Source organism: Ambystoma mexicanum, chromosome 2p (assembly GCF_040938575.1).
Source record: "Ambystoma mexicanum isolate Mex_15411 chromosome 2p, UKY_AmexF1_1, whole genome shotgun sequence".
Taxonomy (NCBI): Eukaryota; Metazoa; Chordata; class Amphibia; order Caudata; family Ambystomatidae; genus Ambystoma; species Ambystoma mexicanum.
The window spans coordinates 816307269-816328719 of NC_090923.1; the positions used below are offsets into that span (position 1 = coordinate 816307269).

Consider the following 21451-nt stretch of genomic DNA (forward strand, 5'->3'; position numbering starts at 1 on the left):
ATTTGGTAGGTGTGAGGAGTGGGCGAAAGGGGAGGCAGGATGAGAGGGAAAGCCAATTTGGTTGGTAGGGGAGGTGGGAGTTGGTGAAGGAGACAGAAAGGTGATCGGTGGTCAGGGGCTGAAATTCTGGCCCATAGAGCGACAGCGTGCCTCGCGGTTTCAGGAGGTGTGGGGAACCAGGGAGAGGGTTTTAGAGGATGTGAAGTGGGGGATGTAATAATGGGGCAGAGGCCACATTGGCTGGTAAGGGAGGTAGCGGAAGGGGGTGGGAGAAGGAGGGTATGTGTGGGCATTGGTTGGTGGAGAGGGGAGGTCAGTCGAGGGGAGTTTTGTTGACTAGGTGTTTGGAGTGCCACGGTGTGACTCTGAGCTGAGCAGGGTGGGGCATGGTGAGGCCCCTATAGTCCACACACCCTGCGGAGAAGGATCGATTGGATAAATAATATGCAAATTGTGAAAATGTACTTCGGATCAATCCATATATGGTGAGCAAACACCTAGGCTCAAAGAGAACTGCGGATGAAATACAACCTAGCTTCAAACAAGCACTGCAGGTGAAGTGTACCTAGATTCAGACCGTCCCAGTGGGTGAAGTGCACCTAGATTTAGAACATATACTGTGAGCGATTTACACAATCAGGCTAAAACAGTACTAGGCTAACTTCCACAATCGGGCTACATGTGATATTAGGCTGCATACATGAATACCGGAGACCAGTCTCCAAACAGGGGACAGGGATTCAAACTGGTGTTGATTTCTGTTGCCTTTCTTCCAAAACAAGCTTATTGCCTCTGAGAGATCCTTCCAGGCATGATCCCTGTAACTGTGTTACTGCCTCTTTCTCCATGAACTTGGACAGAGTAGGCCAGCAATTGGATAGAAGTTACAATGCACAGGTAGATCCAAGGAGAGTTTTTGAGTAGGGGCATGGCCTAGCGATTTCAGACAGGAAGGGAAAATACAGCAGGGAAAGTGTATTTCTCAAACTTATCAAGTAATGGGGCTATGCCTTCTGCAAATTAATCAGTGGAAAAACCAGGATGTTTGCCTTCATAGGCAAAAGTAAAGGTAGCGTGGCCCTTGCACCAACCAATTAAAAGGCAGTCTTCTTAGCCCATTAAGTACGACAGGGACTGGGTTCGTGAGCACAGAGGCCACTGAAGTTGTTGAGCGAGTGCTAAATATATTTCTGATTGTAGGCAGGGCAGATTTAACAAAGGATGCACTACTCAGAAAATGTCTTTCAATTTGTTTAGAGCTCGTTGTACTTACAATTCTGTGGCCAATTCATTTTCTTAAAGAAGGCTTACATGTTTCCCTGAATAGCTTAATCACTATTCAAGGTTTTCTCCCGTGTAGTATTCAAGTGACACCATTTTGCCTTTAGTTTTGCTCGATCAGGATTAGGACATGCAGAATATCTGGGAATTGTGGATTTTCACATGAACTGGAGCTACGGCTGAATTACATTAAGAATGGGACTGCAAACATTAAGATTCTATCCATCTAGCAAAATTCCGAGATAACAGCAATTCAGTTTAATTTACTTTTGTGTTTTTTTAAAACCATTTTTGTTCATTTTTTACATAACCATAACAACTTGCAGACATGTTCTGTCAATTAAACAACATTTCTTATCAGATATTGTCAGTCTGCTCCTGCTACCCCCCCAACTCCCACCACCCCTCCAGCCTACATCGCGCCCAGTATCCCATCCCCCACATTTATGCCACATCATCCCCTCGGTGCCCTCTAGTGTAAGAGTTTCCTCTGCATCTTTGCCCCTCTGCTCAGAGGCACCCAAGTCTGCCACCAATTGTCTCCAAGCATTCAACGCCCCCTCTCCCTATTCTGTGTTTCGCCCTTTTGCTTCCTGCCACACCACCGTTTCTGCGTTTGCCCAGTTTAACAAGTCCCACCACCACGTCTGTACGCCAGGCCTCATCTGTGCTTTCCACCTATCGCTATTCTGCGTTTTGCCAGTATATATGCCAAGTCCTTGCGCTTACTCACATGTCTAGCCCTTTTGGGCCTTGGGAAACCCCCTAACAAACAAGCCATGGGGGGAGCTGATGTCCAAGGTGATGTCTACCTTCGCTAATGCTTGTGCTACTTCTCCCCAGAATCTAATAATCTCTATACATGCCCAAAACATATGCGCTAGATCTGCGTTAATCTCCCACATTTCGTGCACGCTTGTGTTGCTGCCTGGCTAAATTTTGTAATTCAGGGTCCAATATGCCCTATGGATCACATATAATTGGATCTGTTGTAGTCGTGCATTCCTCGACACCTTTTTGTGATACCCCATAACTCTGCTCCACCTACTGTCCAACATTGGCTCTTGTAAGTCTGCTTCACAATTCTGCCATGTCTCTTAATTCCCCTCCTATCTTGCACCTTATCAGTTCATATATCCACGAGACTTTGTGTCCTCCTTCCGCCACATCATAAAATTTCTCTATAGTCTCATCTGGTTGTAAGGACGTCTTGGTCTCCAGCCATCTGCGCTTAAGACACCTCTGGAGGTGGGAATATGTGAGGTGTTGCCCCTGGCGTACCCCTGTGTCCCTTATCGGTTCCTCAAACTCCTTGGGCACATCTCCCACTGTTGCTACTTGCTTGGTTTATCAAAACCTCCTCATGTTTAACCTCAATTGTTCGTCCTCCCCTTCCAGTGCACGAGCGGGATCTGCGGGGAATACAGTGTTGAGTTTTCTAACAGATTACAGGCCCTGCGCCACATTACGCACCCTAGGTACAATAGCAAGTATGATCATGTTCAGCTTGGATCAGTTAACCACATCACTTCCTTCAAAAAGAACAGAGTACTTTCAGCTCGTAGTAACCTGGATTCTGGCACTTGTCCATCTGACAACCATTTGGCCAAAAATTGCAGTTGGCTCGCTATAAAATATACCTCAAAATTGGGCACTTTTATACCCCCTAATTCGTATGGATTTTGGAGCTTCCACAATGCCACTCTACATCTCGTATTATGCCATAATAAGCTCCTCCATATACTGTGCAGTTTTCTGAAAAACAATTTCGATATTGCAAACGGGATATTGACAAAATAGTAAAGCAGTCTCAGTAGCATCAGCATCTTCAGTAACGCTGCACATCTCATCATGGACAGTGGCAATCTAGCCCAGAAACACATGCTGTTTTCAATTTAGCTAACAGCCCTTGCCGTGTTCCGTATGTGTTCTATCTTAGGGTCATGATATATGTCTGCGCCCAAGTACCAGAATGTATCTATTTCCCATTTAATTGGTAACACTGGCAGTTCGCGCATGGTATTCCCTGCGTACCCCCCCAAAGGGAACAAACTCGACTTCTGCGGTTTAATAGTTATGTCGGCCAGTGCAGCATATCGCTGCATCACATCCAGAATGTATTGCAAATTCGTCTCTGGGTGCTGCAAATACAGACGCACTTGTATTGCATCAGCTATTTGTATCCTCTGTATGTAACCTAAGCTTAAGTAATCTTGTACCTGCTGCGCCCGGCTACCCCTGGGTTTGGAGCGCATTATCAAATAATAAACATAAACATCCGCATAAAACAAGATCAAATGCCTCCCTCCTGGTGTGCTGATGCCCGTCTCTCTGTATTCCTCCCTTAAATAGATTGCTAGGGGCGCTAATGCCAGGATGAAGAGCATCGGAGTCCACGGACATCCCTGCCTTGTGTCCTTACTCAATTGCCATTATTCTGAGATACTTGTACCCGTTTTGACCCTTGCTATCGGTTCATTGTACAGCAACCGCACCCCCTGAATGTATACCGGTCCGATAGCAAACGTTTCAAGCACTGCTAGCTGCAAAGGCCATCTGACTGAATCAAACGCTTTCACTGCATCCACTGTGACTTCCTGTGTCCCTCCTTGTGTGTGATCTATTATGTGATGCAATCTTCTTAGGTCATTAGTAATATTTCTGTGTGGGACATATCCTGTCTGAACTAAATGTATAAGCTTAGCTATAACCGGTTTGAGTCTATGCATCTTGACTGCCGTGAGGATCTTTCCATCCTGGTTCAACAACGAGAGGGGCCTATACGAGAAACAGTCGGTATCAGGCATATTTGGTTTCAGAAGGGGGACTATTACTGACTCTCTCAGTGAACCGGGCAATTTGCCCATGTCTAACGCTTTGTTTAGCATTTCTAGTGCCTCTGGGACTTTACTGGTCAGAAGTTCATTCATCCCATTCTCTAGTTTTTCTATCGTGATGGGAATCTCTAGACTGTCCCTTTCCTCCGTATTTAGTTTGGGGAGACAGATCTCGGTTAGTGCTTCCTGTATTTCTGACATATCACTATAGAAGGTTTCTCTGTACAAGTGTTTATAGTAGTCATAAAAACATTTGTTAACCTCTTCTTAGGTCTCCCGCGACTCCCCATCATAACCCCTTACTGCTCTTATTGTCTCCCGGTTGGTCTTACTCTTATACAACCAGGCTAGTAATCGCCCTGGCTTATCCCCCTCTGCATGTTGCCTCACCACATATTTCCTGTAGCTCAATTTACCTAACCTATCCCAGTGTTCCCTACATTCTTGTTACAGACGGGACACCTCCTGGGCTATCACTAGGGACCTATTTCCAGCTTGCGTTATTTTTTCCAATCTACTTTCCGCTTTTTGCAAATCACGTCTTGCATCCCTTTTGACTTAGCTATAGCCACTCCTCTTACCGCTACCTTGAAGGCCTCAAACACTGTACCAGCACAGTTTACGCTGCCCTTGTGCTCAAAATAATTCCACACCTCCTCCCTCAGGTGTTTCCGGAACCCAGTATCCTTAAGTGCTTCCACCCTGAGTCTCTATGTCGGGATTCTGGCTCGAGGGGGAAGAAACTGCCACCTCACAAACAGAGGGGCATGGTCTGAGAGGGCCTGTGCTTTATATTCAGCCTGTGTGAATTCTCTCCTAGCATCTCCTCCCCACAAACACATAGTCTAGCCTTGTGTATAGGTTATTCGCAGTGGTGTAGTGGGAGTATACTTGGTCTCGCAGGAACTTTGTTCTCCATACATCGGCCAACTTGAATGTACGCAATAATGTATTTAGGGCTTTGGCCGAGGGGGTTGGATAAGTTAATTTATCATCCAATCTATCCCTTATCGGTTCCAGCGTACAATTAAAGTCTCCACCCATATCAGCGCACAATCCCTGTATGGGCTAATCTTGTAATATAGAGATCTGAAATAGACAGCCTTGTCTTGATTCAGGGCATACATGTTTGTAGCACACATTTCCTTATTTTCTACCATTCCCCAAAGTACCACCATCCTACCTTCTGTGACTAGAAAAGTTTGAAGGATCTTGAAAGGGACGGACAGCGCCACCCATATGAAGACCACTCTAGCATATGCCGAGTATGTTGAGCCCAAGATCAACCCCCTCCATTTCCTTGCCAATGTATCTTGCCAATCCTTAGTCAGATGAGTTTCCTGTAGATGAGCTATATCTATTTTCTGGCATCTCAAATATGCCATAACCCGGTTCCTTTTAATATAGCTATTCAGGCCTGTAACATTCCTGGTGGCTATCTTGAGTTCACCCATTCTCTCCGTTGGTTCCAGCTCTCATTTCTTCCTCGTCACATTTATCCTGCTTCCCCAGTGCATGTCTGTATGCTAACTGTCCTCTAACTACCCGAACTCTCCTCCCACCCCCCTACCCAACTGTTCCCAACTTGTGCCCAGCTTTCAATCTGAGGCTCAGGCATCCCTGCATCTCGCTCCTACCCTGGCTCTAACGCTGTTATTCGAAATGCAGCAGGAGGATACTGAACTACTAGTATCCTAACTAAACTAAACTAACGTGGGTGATAGTGTGATTCCTGGTGCTGCTGTTGTCAGAGCGGTCCCGGTGATTCCTGCATTTAGCTACGTGTGTGATTAACATTTGCACTTCAAACTTAAATATCAATGTCAGATCATTCTGCATAGGTCGTTGCGCGGCTCAAGAATACATTTTAACATACTCAGGTACACTTATCACTCCTGCCTTCTGCCTGGTCTTTTTTCTCCGTCGGCATGCTCTTTGTGTCCATTCATCTGCTCACATCCTCGGGAGTCTCAAAAAAGACAGCACAATCTTTATATAGGACCTTCATCTTCCCCGGATGCAACAACATATATTTAAGGTTAGCTGCGCGAAACCTTCTCTTGACTGCAACATAGGTCATCCTTTGCTTTTGCACCAGGAAAGTATAATCAGGGTATGCCGTGATGGTCGCCGAAGCTCGGCAGATCGTTGCACCTTACCGGAAGTGTTCCAGGATTCTTTCCTTTTCCAATATCATTTAGTATCTTTGCTATTATCGGTCAGGATGGGGCTCCGGGCGGCGGTTTTCTTGTCAGAGCTCTATGCGCCCTTTCAACTGTGAACCCCTGGGTGAGAGTTCTGACCCCTATTTCTTGCAATAGCATGTTTTCTATGAAGTCTGTTGGGTTTGAACCTTGCTCGCCCAATATCATTTAGTATCTTTGCTATTATCGGCCAGGGTGGGGCTCCGGGCGGCGGTTTTCTTGTCAGAGCTGTATGCGCCCTTTCAACTGTGAACCCTTTGGTGAGAGTTCTAACCCCTATTTCCTGCAATAGCATGTTTTCTATGAAGTCTGTTGGGTTTGAACCTTGCTTGCACGCTGGTAGCCCAACAATCTGTACGTTGTTCCTTCATGCTCGACCTTCCGCCTCTTCAGCCCTGCTTTCGAGGTTCTGCAACTGTTGCTGCAGTATGGAGACTTCCTGGGAGTTCTCGTTGCAACTGCCTGTTCTCGCTTTCACCTCCTTTTCGAGCCCTCCTGTGCGTTCTGTTAATGCCCTGACATCTTGTCTCAAGAGGTTCACATCAATACTGATTACATCCATTTTGAATTCCAATGTCGATTTCAGCTCTGCTACGGCTTCAAGAATCTGTTGGTCACGCTGCCCGGAGCGTACTCTCCACATGCTTCTTGCGTTATTGTCTTCGCACTGTCCGCCATTTGTGCAGGTTTGGCAAGGGCGTCTATCGATGACTGTGTCCCCTTGCTTTTGTTTGCCTTGGATGCCATTGTTGTTTCCACTCGCTCTGTGATGTTCACGCCTGCTGAGATCTGCACAGTGCTGTGTCTTGTCCATTGTGGTACTGTCTTAGCCCGTTGCTCTCCTGTTGTTCTTTACAGTCCGTTGCTTACTTATGTCTTTCCTGGGCTTGTGCATATCACTAATCCCACTTCCCCTTTGAGCATCACGCCCCTCTCATCGCCTCCGAGTTCACCGGCTCTTCAGTGGGTACCTCTAGTGTCTGGTGGAAGTGGTCTTCTCAGTCCTCGCACATGCACTTTTACTCTTAATGCTGCAGAGGCCTCCTACGGTCTTGTCCTGGTGCTTGCTGCCGCTGTCAAGATGCTATGGTGGATACTTCTATGCCATGCCCGGTGCTGCTGCTAGTTCGCACCCCATGTCCTGGTTTTGGCAGACATACATATGCATCTCTTCAGGCACAAGGCTCACCTGCTCCAGGTGAGTCAGTGTTCTACCGACTGTGTTAGACTATTTTGTCCTTATCTGGGGTCTGCAGCCCTTCCTAGCAGCCCTCACTCAGTATGAAACCCCCAAAGGCATCACTCCACCTGTAGTGCAGCTCACCTGATGGACTGGTTGCTGCAGGGCTCTTCCGGATGCTCGGGCACTTGAAGTCGTGCTGTGGCTCTTGTTGTACTCCTTAGGGACTGTATGCTGTCCCGGCGTGCTGCGTGGATACTATAGCTGTTGTTAATCCAGTCATGGTATATGACTGTCCCGGGCATCAAGCGCCCCAGAAAGTCCTCGACCCTCCCCATGTTTTTGCTCACCTGCTGATCCGGTTGCTGCAGGTATCTTACAAGGCTGGGGGCCCACTGGGTATTGGTGCAGCCCATGCCACCATGCTCTTGAGCGGACTGCATACTATCCGAGCCTGTTTTGTAGCTTCTGCTGCTGCAGTGGGTCCCGGTGCCACCTTATGGCTGTTCCAGGCGTCTCATATCCTTAATTCCCCATTCGGATTCGGCTCAAGCCACCTGTGTCAGTTCCCTGCCGGCCAGCTCCACATCTATCCTGACTCATGTCTGCTTTCTGCAGGGCCATATTGGCAGGCTGTATAATTCGCTCCACTCCTTTTGTTATACTCTGCGGCCTCTGCTTTGCATGGGCTGGACTGCCGTAATTCTTCTGTATCTCCCTTGCTCCGTACACTGATGTAGTTCATGTACGCTTCAAATGCTATAAAGTGCATGTAACAAGCTTGTCTTGTGTTGCCCATCATCTTGGCTTCTGCTGCGAGTGAGTATTCGTCACGTTCTATTGCCTACTCCATTACATTTTTTTCAGAAGGCCTGATCTGTGCCTTCCCTGTGCCTGATACAGTATCACCTTACGAAGTACTGATCCTGACGTTTTCTGAGGGATTCCGCCTCAGAGCACAAAGTCGTCACTGATTACAGGCTGTTTCCCATGTAATGCCTTTGGTCCTGAGCACTGTTGCCCATTTACCAGTCTTCTCAAGATTTGCTTGTGCCCTGGTGACCACAGATAAGTTCCTGCACTTGAGTGTACGGTCCGGGTGGCTCGGTGGCGTTACAAACTCTTACTGTTGCTTCTCCTTGTCGTTCCGCATAGGTTGCTTGGCGTCGGGAACTCCGGTGCGCGAAACCTGACCATGCTGCTCCATTGCATATCTTGTGCCCGTCAGCACTATCCCAAGCAGCAATCCCGCTTTCATCCTCATCCGATCCCTTTGTGCTTGCCGGTCGGGGGATTATCTTGTTTTGTCTGTGTCACGGCCCCTCTTCATTCCATGCAGGGGCCAGTTGGCTCATTCCTTTGTGTGCATCCAACCACCATCTTGTTTAGTTTGCCGACAGGGTGCCGAAATACTTCACCAGCTTGCGGTTTCACTCGCGTTCTGCGATTCTCTCCCAAATTATAATCACGGTATGCTTTAGTCATTCATGCTTCTGTAGTTTCGAAATTACGTCCCTTAGTCAGCAATGCACATGTTTTGTCATCAGGATAGTTAAGGCTCAGCAGGAAGCCCTCGGGAATCGCGTCCTATTCCATGGCCCTGCAGCCAAGCCCGTACTTTTTTGTTATTCTTTATTGCAATAACCGATAAGAATAGTTGGCTGAAATGGTGACTACAACTAAATGGTAGGGTCTTGGATATTTAAATGTCCACTTTTTGACCTAGACATGCACCTCATAGTGTGATAGACTGGTGGCTAAGTGTCTGATGCCAGGTGCTTTAATGAGACCTAGGAGTTCCCTGGTTGGTTTTCTATTCATAGGTTAACGCTGCAGAAAAAGTGTGTTGCACCGGCAGTGCAAATAACCATGAGATGTGTAAATTATCTAGAACAGTTTTTGGTGGACTAGAACAGTGATAGGAAAGATTCTATTGAAGCACATTAACCATGATTACATGTATGGTGGTTCAGGAAAAAAGTGGTGGTAATGGATTTACTTCCAATTTTATGACACCGGCATATCTATAGGTTGGAGGGAGATAGTTTAAAAAAACTCCAACCCTCGGCGATTGTTTTATCCCACAGAAAAAGTGATGATTTACCATGGGTGAAATCACTGCCTGCTAGGAATGCTCCAAACCCCAATGGTGTAAAATCCCCACCCCGCCACTCGTATCGTTGAGAATGTACTGCCAAACCGAGTGGCAGTTTTGTTAAAGTAGTTTGGTGGTGTTTCCTCATAGTTGTACACATTTAGATGCCCCTTTTCACTCCCTTTGTGCTGTCACGCAAATAAGGTAGCCTGGAGTGTGGTTCGTAATGTGCAAAAATCAATGTTCTGTTTGGATGCAGTATTTTACGTTTTTATGGCTATGCCGAATAAAGCTGATAGAAATTAAATGTTTGAACACGGCACAGGCGAAGGCACAGTGCATTAGAGGGTCATTTCGGAACCTTTTGTGCATTCAATTTGAAGTGGGAGAGCAGTGGTGCGAACCGTTTCTCTCCCACTTGCATTTCTATCCTCCGAACATGGATAGTGTCAGCACCTTCCCACATCGTTGTGTGGGTGGGCCACCGTTTGCGGTCCTTGCCATGGGACAGGACATGACGTAGGGGCTAGGAATGGGGCGGGGTACAAGTTCGGCAGTTGCCGCCTGTAAATCAATAAAGAAAGTTGAGCGTTGAACCTGGCTCCCGCGTATCATTTATTGGGCTGGCCCTCCAGATTCCATTGTGGGTATTCAACAATGGCAACGAGGAGTCGAGCGACCCACCCGTGCCATGACGAGGTCTGCCGCCGGGCAGTATAGCGTGTCAGCGCGTCTCGGTCACACCAGCAGCCGGCACACAGCGCACCTGTCTCAAATTACAAGAGGCGGAAGCGCGGACCAGAACACGCCGTAGCAGCCTGGCTAAGTCCTGAAGGCACACGCCCACATCACGGTGCGGCTGCACGCAGGAAGAACTGCGCACGCCGCTGGATATGCCAGGTGCCACGGTAGATGCAAAAGGGCCCGGGAGAGGGAGCAGCCTCCCATGAGTAAGCGCCGCCCACGCCCCATACCTGCCTCGCGCTCTGCCACGAAGCAAACAGACCCACAGGAACCGCCCACATAGTGGTACATTCCGAGCATACCCGCGACGGCCCCAAGGGCAGCTCGTGAGGCAGAGAATCTGCCAGCCAAAGTAAACCGGCCCCACGTGACATGTGAGAGCAGCGGCCAGTACAGTGGGGGAGGGAACAATTAAAGAATAGCTGCACAAGAAAGTAAAAATAAAGCATGTCCAATGGACGCAATCGCAATAAGGACTAAACCACCTGCCACCAACACAGGCAGGACCAGCAAAACACAAGCCACAAGCCCCACCTCACACCACAATGTCGGATCCGGCAATTTCAACAGCCTCATCATCCGGAGGGACGGATGCCACACAAGGAAACAATCAACCAGTACAAACTGAAGGGGGTGCATCACAAATCATGCACATGCCATGCCTATTTGAACTCAAAGACACCTCCAATCTGGGGCCCCGCTGGGTCAAATTGCTTAGGGACTTCAGGTTTTATGCAGGGGCCATAGGTTTAACAGATGACACGATTCAAAAACACCCTTTCCATGGTCGTCGGACCAGCAGTGAGAGACATTGCGGGTGAACTCCTAAACGTTGACACAATAACATATGGCGAACTGTACGGCAAGCTATTGGAATACTTCGCCCCCATACCAACATTGACTACGAGCATCACATATTCCATACTACCAGACAAGAGAGGAGCAAATCCATGGACAATTTTGTCATGCGCCTTCGCATCAAGCTAAAGTATGGTGAATTTCACAGATACTCCAATGGAGAAGCACTCAGACCCAAGGCAATCTCCGGATGCCTCTCACAACCATTCCGAAAGCAACTGCTACAAAAGCAAAGGTCACTGGAAGAGATCCTGGCACGCATGGAGGCGGCAGTAGAATCACAACTCGATAACCTGGGCAAAGTCACCATACAACAGCCTGCCGCCAGCCCCTGACGTAGTCAACAAACTGTATGCAGCACCAAACCAAGGAGGAAAACTTCCTGACACCACATGCTATCGATGTGGATACGAGTACCCCGACCCAGCGAGTGCCCCGCTATTGGACAACAATGCGCTGCATGCGGCGGAATTTAACATTACAGAGCAGTGTGCAAGAACGCGCCAGGACACATGCCAAACTGACAGCGAACTCAAGAAAGGCGCAGAAGCACTCGTCAAAGCTCACCGACAAACAGGAGAAGGAGACCATGTGCAACACAGAAGAGAGGACAAAGATCGAAGAAGCTCCTACCCACTAGAAGACAGGCGGCCGCCTGATGGCTCAAGGTGCTCTCAGAGAAGGTGTTTCGTCACATACATCGAAATGCGTTCTCCCACCAGCAGTGAGTCTCTATCATCAGAAGAAGATCAGAGAAAGAAAGGCTGCGTATGGGCACTCAACAACACCACGGCCACCCAACACAGCCCCATCCTCACACTGCAGGTCAACAACACGCCCCTCAAATTCCTCATTGACACAGGGGCCACCATCAATATCATCAACGAGCAGGCATACAACTTGCTCACACGGCCTCAAAAAATCAGAAAGGCCACAGTCGACATCTACCCATACGGAGCGACGACCCCACTACCCTGCAAAGGAATGATCACAGCGTGGTGCACACACAAATCTCATGCAACGGAAATCACCTTACACATACTGAAGACCGAAGCTAACAGTGGTGGCATCCTAAACTTTCGAACAGGGGTGGACATGGGCTTAGTGCACATCCTGTACCAGATCATGGCACATAAATATTTTGCCAAACCAGAGGCAGTGGAACAATCATTCCCAAAACCTTTCAGTGGACTCGGAAAATTAAAAAACAGGAAGATACACCTCCACATCAACCCAAACATTCCCCAGTGGCCCAACACTATCCAGGCATATCTGTCAACATTCAAAAACAGGTAGAGGACGAACTAGACAAACTGATCAAAATGGACGTTGTTGGACATGTGTCAGGCCCAACACCATGGGTATCGCCCATCGTCCCCGTCCCCAAAAAATCCCCGGACGGATCTATACGACTGTGCGTCGACATGCGCAGAGTAAACGTAGCCATCGAGAGGGAGAGACACCAAGCTCCCAGAATCACAGACATGATTGACCTCCTCCATGGAGCGAAGTCTTTCTCCAAATTAGATCTGACCAAAGGCTATCATCAAATTGAAATCGCCCCAGGAATCCAGACAAATCACCACATTCGTGACACACCTCGGCCTGTTTCAATATAAAAGACTCAGCTTCGGCATCTCATCGGCCACAGAAATTTTTCAAGAGGAGATACATAAAGCCATTCGCCACTTCCCCAATAGTCTGAACTACTCGGACGACATACTAGTATTTGGGAAGAACAAAGAGGAGCACGACACGGCGCTACATCGAGTGTGCACGGCTCTAGAAGCAGCGGGTCTCACGCTAAACAAAGCAAAATGTGAATTTGCAAAAGGCTCCTTAACATTTTTCAGCCATATCTTCTCGGAAGAAGGGATGCGCCCAGACCACGACAAGGACAAAGCCCTCAATGCTGCACCACCTCCCAAGACCACGACTGATCTACGGTCATTTTTAGGTTTGGCCAGCTACTGTTTGAGATACTTAAAAGACTACGCCACAATAAGCAACCCGTTGCGACTGCTCACACACAAGGAACAACCGTTCATCTGGTCGGAAGAGTGTCAAAGGGCATTTAAGGCAATTCGCAACGCCATCTCAAAAGCAGACAACATGACGTATTTCGACGCAAGAAGAGACACAGAAGTAATTGTTGACGCCAGCCCCGTAGGACCTGTTGCCATTCTCACGCGGAAGGACCGGTAGACACCATCCAGCGTCTACATAGTGGCGTACGCCTACAGGAGCCTCATGACCACGGAACAGGCATACTCCCAGGCGGAAAAAGAAAGCCTGGAGGTAGTGTGGGCGTGCAAATATTTCCATCTATTCCTATATGGTAAGGAGTTCACCATAATAACGGACCATCAGGCACTCTTAACCATATATACGGTGACCCCAAAGCACGGATGCCTCCAAGGATAGCAAGGTGGGGACTACGTCTGCAAGGCTACAAATTCACTGTCAAGCACTGCCCAGGCAAAGAAGAAAATCCCACGGACTACTTGTCCCGCCATCCCGCAGGACTGGCAGAATCAAAACCGTCCATACCAGACGCATACATAAACTACGTTATACACCACCTCCAACCAGTACCCATAGAATGGGCCGAGCTGATGGCACCCTCAGAACAGGACCCGGCGTTCCGAATCATCAGACACTGCATGCAAACAAACAGAAAGGCACACATGAGACAACAGGCCCAACAAGAGGCAGAAAGAGTAAGATACGACGTCAAGTGGCTAGACCAAGTGAGAGACACATTGTCCATAGTGGACGAACACATACTACTAAAAGGCTGCAAGGTCATAATACCGGAAGGACTCAGGGAAAAGACAGTTCATTTGGCACACGAAGGACACAGAGACGTGGTGGCAACAAAAAGACTTCTCAGACAAAAGATACGGTTCCCAAGGCTCAAAACTCTGGTGGAAGACATAATAGGAGGATGCCACATATGCGCAGAGGTAGCCCCACCACTGCACCCAAACCCACTACAAATGTTGCCCCTGTCAAAGCAGGTGTGGGAAGAACTAGCAGTGGACCTATTCGGCCCACTAAGAGATGGCACGCACGTGGTCGTGCTCATGGACGAGCAGACACGCTTCCCCGACACGCAAATAGTTGAAAGCACCGCAGCCGCCAGCATCATACCAGTCTTAGATCGGATGTTGTCCGCTTATGGAATTCCCAAAATCATAAAGTGAGACAATGGCCCAACATTCGTGAGCCAGGACTTCCAGAACTTTGCCAAATACATGGGCTTTCAACATCGGAAGGTAACCCCGCGTTGGCCACAAGTGAACGGCATAGTCGAGAGGTTCATGCCCAATATTAAAAGAACACTTCAAATTGCAAGTATTCAAAACAAGCCTTTCGAGCAAGCCCTGAACCAACTGTTAAGAGAATACAGACACACACCCCATAGCACCACAGGGATATGCCCTGTGGACCTGATGTTTCGAAGACCAGTCCAAACACGACTACCAGAAGATCCCATGCCCCAGGCACCAACGGCCCTGGTACAAGAAGCCAAGGAAAACGATGCCGCTGGAAAAGCAAAGATGAAAGAAGTAATGGATCGTAAGAGGCAAGCCAGAGAAACAACCCCAGAACCAGGAGATGAAGTATGGATGCGTCAACCGAAGAGCAGGAAAGAAGATGCCACGTTTGCACCGACCCTGCTTCTCGTGACACACAAGAAAGGCACCATGATCACAGCACAGAGAGACGACTGTTCGTCTGTAACGCGAAATGCATCGCACTTCAAGCGCGTGAGGTGCAGCATGGAAGACGTCAGGGGTAGGAACAGCGACAGTGAGGAAGAAAGACAATGCAACGAACCATACCAAGGAGATGGAAAAGAATCTGAAGGTGAAATAAACCCTACTTCTCCGCCGTCGGCGTGGGCGACGCCCCGCAGCTCTCGGAGACCGCAAAGGAGCTGCATAAAGCTGCTTTGCCTCATTGAAGAAATGGGGTAGAACATGGGGAAGAACTGGCATGTTAAAAAGGGGGGAGATGTCAGCACCTTCCCACATCGTTGTGTGGGTGGGCCACTGTTTGCGATCCTTGCAGGCGGGACAGGACATGACGTAGGGGCTAGGGAGAGGGCGGGGTACAAGTTCTGCAGTTGCCGCCTGTAAGTCAATAAAGAAAGTTGAGTGTTGACCCTGGCTCCCTGTATCATTTATTGGGCCGGCCCTCCAGATTCCATTGTGGGTATTCAACAGATAGAAATGCATTTTTCTATTTTATTGCATTTCACACTGACAGGCCCATTAAGGATGTGTCACTTAGAGGCGTACTGCCCGCACTCCTACGTACTGAAGCCTCTAACACATTAGTGTCGTAGTGTATCCAAGGGGGCTGGCCAACACATCTTTTGAGTTGCTATCCACAGATCACCATCTAGAATAAGGTGAACTGCACATTTCTAAAATACAAACATTTTTGTAAAGTGAATCCTCTGCACTTTTTGTATTTGTTTTCATTTTTGAGAATCCAGCCTATGGTACTTTAAATATCTCCTGATTATGAATCAGGGTCGCACAACTATTTAACCCATAACTGATATTTACCCTCATGAGCTAAATTCTCCATGAAAAGGTTGTACTTAGAATACCACATCGATTTCCTATCACCACAACACGCATAATGTGGTCCTAAAGCCTCTTGACTGATGGTAAAATGCAGGTCTCATTAGTCATGAGAAAGTTGCAGCCCATTCAGGCTCAAAGGCAGACACGAAGGATTCAAAGCTCCTGGATTGGGAAAATAACTGGATGCATATGATTTCTTCCAATATATTTCTCCTAATGGAGATTTCACTGAATCCATTTCACTGAAAAACGAAATCTACTTTTTACTTTTTCTACTTTCTCTTTTTTTATGCAGGGCGAGAGCCCACGTAAAGTGGCACGGGTGACCCTAATGTCATGTAATGTCACAGGAGATTCTGAAATCGGCACAGGGGCATCCTTTTTTAATTCTCATTAGTTCTCATTCTCATGTAACTTTGCCTACTGGAAATAATTGAAACCATCTGCAACCAAAAACTCTGTGATCAGATTTTGCTTAACTAGGGCCTCATCACAATTTGGGTGATTTGGTAAAAAGCCCAATGTGGAGTTTGGGGTAAAGTTGGAGGTTTCACCTCCAGCTTTCAGCTGGAGATGAATACGCTGACTTTCCACTCATTTTTGGCGCAATGACCGCGGCAGTAATTCCTGCTGCAGTAATTGTGCCGAGAATGCTCTATTGAGTCCTACGGACAAATAAAATGGGGACTTACACTGCCACTTGTAATCTGGCGGTAATATGGCCAAACCAAGTGGCGGTAACGGTAATTGCATTGGGTGGTATTCTGGCTGATTTACCACCAACATACCGCCCAACTTGCGATGAGTCCCTAAATATGTTGCCTCTCTACATAGTTTGGTTTTTTGCTTGATAAAATGAATTTGAACAGAAATAACAATTTTCCCGCCATGCTCTGTGCATTGCGGTATATTCAATGTGTTCCATGTTCACTCACACACGCAAAGCTATGCGGCTTTCATGGTGACTCTGAAGAGATGTGGTTGCTAATCTCCAACACCAAGTAATTTGCACTTAAGTACTTATCACCGGAGAGTAACTCTATTTTGCCCCAGGGAACAAGAACCATTAAGTGGGATCTGATTAACAAGTAGACGCGGCTTTCTTATGTGCTTCTTCCTGTGTTATTTGAGGTCTTTAACGAAATTATTCTACCACTCTATTTCTTAGCATTAATTAAATATGTGGTAAACATCATAGGGTGCAATCCTTTTTCGCTACAATATGCAGCAGTGAATGGGTCCCACTTGGCTGTGTTTAGAGTGCAATTGTAGCCACTTAGGAAATGCGCGTTCTATTGTGAGATCATCGGCACCATAGCCATCTCTATGTGTAACCAGCCCAGGGAATGGGCCGGAACAAGACGAAGCGGCGTAGCGGGAAAGCATGTTTTGCCGCAGCACCGCTCTGTCCCCCAGACGCAGGGGCTGCCAGACACGACTCTCACAGATACACACAGAGGATGGACAAAGCACTGCCTAGTCTTCTGAAAGCAGTCTGCTCTTTGTAACGAAGGCTGCTGGTTGCTCCTGCTGCACAACCTGTTCGTCAATGAGCATTCAGAACACTCAGTGCTGGAGACTGCATACAGAAACTGCTGAAGCCTCACATACGGTTTTGCAGCTGTTGAAATCGGTAGATATGTCCTGCAATTTACAGACATCTCTTTGTTAGGGTGAATATTGTGACTAATCAAAACAGAAGAGCCCATTATTTACTTAAAAGATTTTCTTACTGAATCATTTAAAATGGTGGACATTATATTGTTCCCATAATGCTCTTTGTTTTTATGCAAATCGCCAGGATTGGTTTCTGTTTAGAGATAGTGTTGTGCAATCTTGCCGGGGGTCACGGCCCTTGGCCCCGCCCTCTCCTTCCCAAAGCCCTTCCTCTCCTAAGAAGTGACTGTTCCCCTGATACATGTTTTCCATTTCCAGCACTGCGTGTAACAGTATAGCTACGATATCTCAACCAGCAGTTTACTCAACAAACAAGAGTTGTTCTGTGACAAACACAGCTGTCTTCCCTAGTCACAAACTACACAATGCACTGTGTCCTATTTTGCGCATGTGTTGAAGTACTCTGAATATTTGTGTGGAAATATATTGATAGATTCTGTTTATGCTACTTTGAGCCTTTTATCAAAATGGATTTGCATGACCACATATGTCTATTGCATGTACTCATACCGTCAGCTAACATTCAAAAGGTGAGAAATGGAAAAGGAAATTAATGTGGACAGCAAATTGTTATGGAGGCCCGAGTACATGGCATTTGTTTTCCATAATGTATCTTCTTAGTCACTTGCATGCAAAGACCCCTAAATCACACATGAAATTCTAAAATGTGATGTTTCTGTGCATTGGCAGGAAAGCCACCTTAGCAGATATTGTTGAGCAACTGCAGGAAAAAGAAGCCGCACAGGTCATTTCCGGGGTAAGACCTTTTGCAACATAACCTTTCCTGTCCACTTTGAAAGAGTGCTGTGATAATGACCAGTGTGAAAGGCCATTGTCACTGGTGTGTGGACCAATGGAGATGCTTTGTTTTGATGCCATAACCTGGATTTCATGGTGGGCCCAGAGCTGTCTATATTAAGAACCCCTATCCCATTAATGCAGACTTTCTCTTTCAATTGACTTAATTGAGTGAAAGCAAATAATGCAGTCCTCGCCCATTGTAAACAGCTCAATATCCAAAAAGGATGTTAAGTTCCCAGAAAGCAATTGTGAGTATCTTGCATGGTCATTTCTCCCCACAGATTCCCATATACAATTTGAACTCTAGGTAAGGGGACCATGAATAACCTATCATATCATATCATACGAACACTTTTAAAGGTCTCAACAAGAGCCCAGGTCTGGGTCACGTATGTGCCTGTGCGTCTAAGATGTGTCCTTGTCACTCATGCAGAAATACTGCCTTGGTGTATTGCTTCCTTCAGTTGACCATAAACCACTATTCTCTAAAAGCCGGTGCGGGTAGAAGATTGTTATTTCCTTTATTAGAGGCATATGGCTGGTCGTGTTCGGTGACTTTTGTGTACCTGGTTTCAAAAAGTGAATCTTGCATACCATGCCAGTCTTCATTATAGAACTCCGGGACATGGGTAGGGTTGGTTTGGCTTACGAGAGCTAGCAGACTCCTGGCTGCTCTCACTGAAGCCGGCGGGTACTGTCAGGGGAAGCGGCAAATGCTTTTCAGTTTACTGTGGAAAAAAATTAAGAAGGCAAGGCCACTAGGTGATTGCCTTTCATAGAACACACAACTTTCAGCGAACAAGCTGTATTCACCCAAATAATTGGAATTTGTACCTTGCAAAATCTCAAAACACACAGATTCGATTTCCTAGAGAGATGGCAAAAAAAGCCTGAATTTCAAACACACCACAATGCAAAACTCCCAGATTCGCGTTTCTTAGAGGGAAAAAACAGCCCACATGCATGCGCAAGAATATGGAACTAGTTCCTGTAGAGGTGGTCTTTGCAGCCTCCCTTTCACTGTATAACAAAGATATGAAAATCCAACAAATTCAAAAGGTATCCGACCAAGAGGGTTTACTTCCTCCATCTCTCACCAGTAGTCCTGCCAACATTCGAAGATGGCCATCTAGACTGAGCCAAGCCACACCCCTACTGTGCCTCACCTGAGCTCAAATACACTCTCTCCTCTCCTCCCCGGGATATGTTTATCGTAATTTCCAAGCAGGAGGCAAATTGCGATATACATGAATTCCACTTTCCCGCAGGTTTTTTGACTGCCGCTCTAGCCAACTACACACCTTATATCTTCAATTGATGGCCTCTCCAATTGCATAATCAGTTCATCACTCCTGTCACTGGGACCCATAGTTGATTCCCGCAGACCACATTTGCCGAAGCCAGATTTTTATGGCCCCTCTTTCACACTGTGGGAATGCACCATAGACCCACCCTGCATGCTGCCTCCAGTGCGAGACACCCCCGCAACCTCGCCCACCTTGCCGAGCCCCCATCAGAACATGGGGGAAACCTGATGAAAAAATGTGCTGAACAACACACACCTCCTCTCCCAGAATCCAGATTTCCTAGTCTGGCTTTCCTCCTTCACCTAGCCTCTATATGCATGTTTAGTGAAAAGGACCTCACTTGGATATCCTTGCTGAATTGCTCCTCTCTGGATCCCAGTCAAGTTAGAAGAGGTCCCTGTCTGGGAGCAAGGACAGACCACATTTTTATAACATATGCGTTAGCAACATAGTGCCTGTTCAAACCTGAAGATATAAGAAAGACTCACAAGTATCACAAATAATGCTTTGATTACTATTCTGAAATTATTGGTGGGCCTTAATTAAGCTTCACTTTATTACTGCCTGTGGTATGAGTCCCCTGTGCCGAGCCAGTGAGGAGAGACTGGAGACCTCTGGGGGCCAGGTGAAGCCATCCATTCCATTGTGAAATCCCTGGATGTGGTAACTGGGTAATTTCCCAGCGCTCCTTCCTTAGCTGACAGTAAGGGTCGGAAACCATTCATGACACAGAATGACCTCCAGTGACCTCAGAGATAACTGTGCCTCTTAGATATAGCCAACGGGGAGCAGATGCCTCGAATAGGAGACCCCAGAGCAGTAGCAGTGGAGAAACCTCAAAAGAACAAACACACTGAAGATTTCAGGCAACATATCAGCAAACAAGGGATTTGCCTAGCACATTGGACTCAGTTTGCGTTTCCAGGCAGGAGTAGGATTTGCAGTTCAGATTACATCAGCTGCACAAACCCTGGCATGGTCCGTTACCTGGAACCAACAGCAAATCCTTCGACAGCTCAGGCCGACCGGGAGCAGGTGCTTGCGCATGCACAGGCTGACAGCTGCAGTTTCCATTTACTCGCACAGGCTGGCAGATGAGGAGGCCAATTCTCGGTGTATGTGGTGGGTGAAATACCAGCTGGTATTGTAGTGATGGTTCTATTGCATAACTAACATGGTAGGGCCCACAGGGGCCAAGCTAAAACATTAGAAAAACTCACCACGCCTGGAGGTGAGGCAAGGCAAGGTCCACACATAGGAAGAGTTAGGAGAGAGGGGCAAACACCAATCAAAGCCTGGCAATTCTAGGAGGGAACAGACCTGTGAATAAGATCCCATACTGACCCAATTACTCTCAATATAAAAGGAGACAGAAATCTCATACTTGTGTGTAGGTGATGACAGCATTGCAGGGTATTAGTAGTGAGACTGTGAGAGGAGAACAAGTAGCAATGAGGATTGTGGCTGGAGAGGGGACTGCTCAAATTAATAGTGATAAGGGAGGTGGCTGGAGCAAGTAAGCCATAAACTCAGGGAGAACAATTTAGGAGTTCTGCATAGAAAAGGAGGTCTGCAGAGAACCTGGCTCCAGAGACTGGCAAGGGCCAAGCAGATGGGCTAGGTGTCTAGGTGTGGGAGATGAAGTGAGTAAGGGAGCTATTTCCCCAAAGAAGGTAAATTGAGTTGGGGCGTTATGTACCTTGAAGGTGGTGAAAAGTAAGAGGCACTATGTCCCCAGATCCTAAGATCCTAAGACAGAGCTTAGCTAAGTCATCAGCTAATCCCAAAGAATCGAAATCGCCTGCCTGATCTTACTGGTGGATGTTGTGACACCAAGGGTGGATGCTGGGCCCATAGGCAGAGTGC

General features: G+C 47.3%; 1 protein-coding gene across 5 annotated transcripts in view; it reads left to right on the plus strand.

Moving 5' to 3' along the window:
* The window catches only part of SPTBN4 (spectrin beta, non-erythrocytic 4), a 1591326-nt gene that overhangs the window by 1535412 nt on the left and 34463 nt on the right, over positions 1-21451 (plus strand). For all 5 annotated transcript variants that reach the window (XM_069644494.1, XM_069644495.1, XM_069644496.1 and 2 more), the window contains one exon: positions 18168-18234. In XM_069644494.1, the coding sequence (XP_069500595.1) occupies positions 18168-18234 (67 nt within the window). The remainder of the gene's footprint in view (positions 1-18167; positions 18235-21451) is intronic.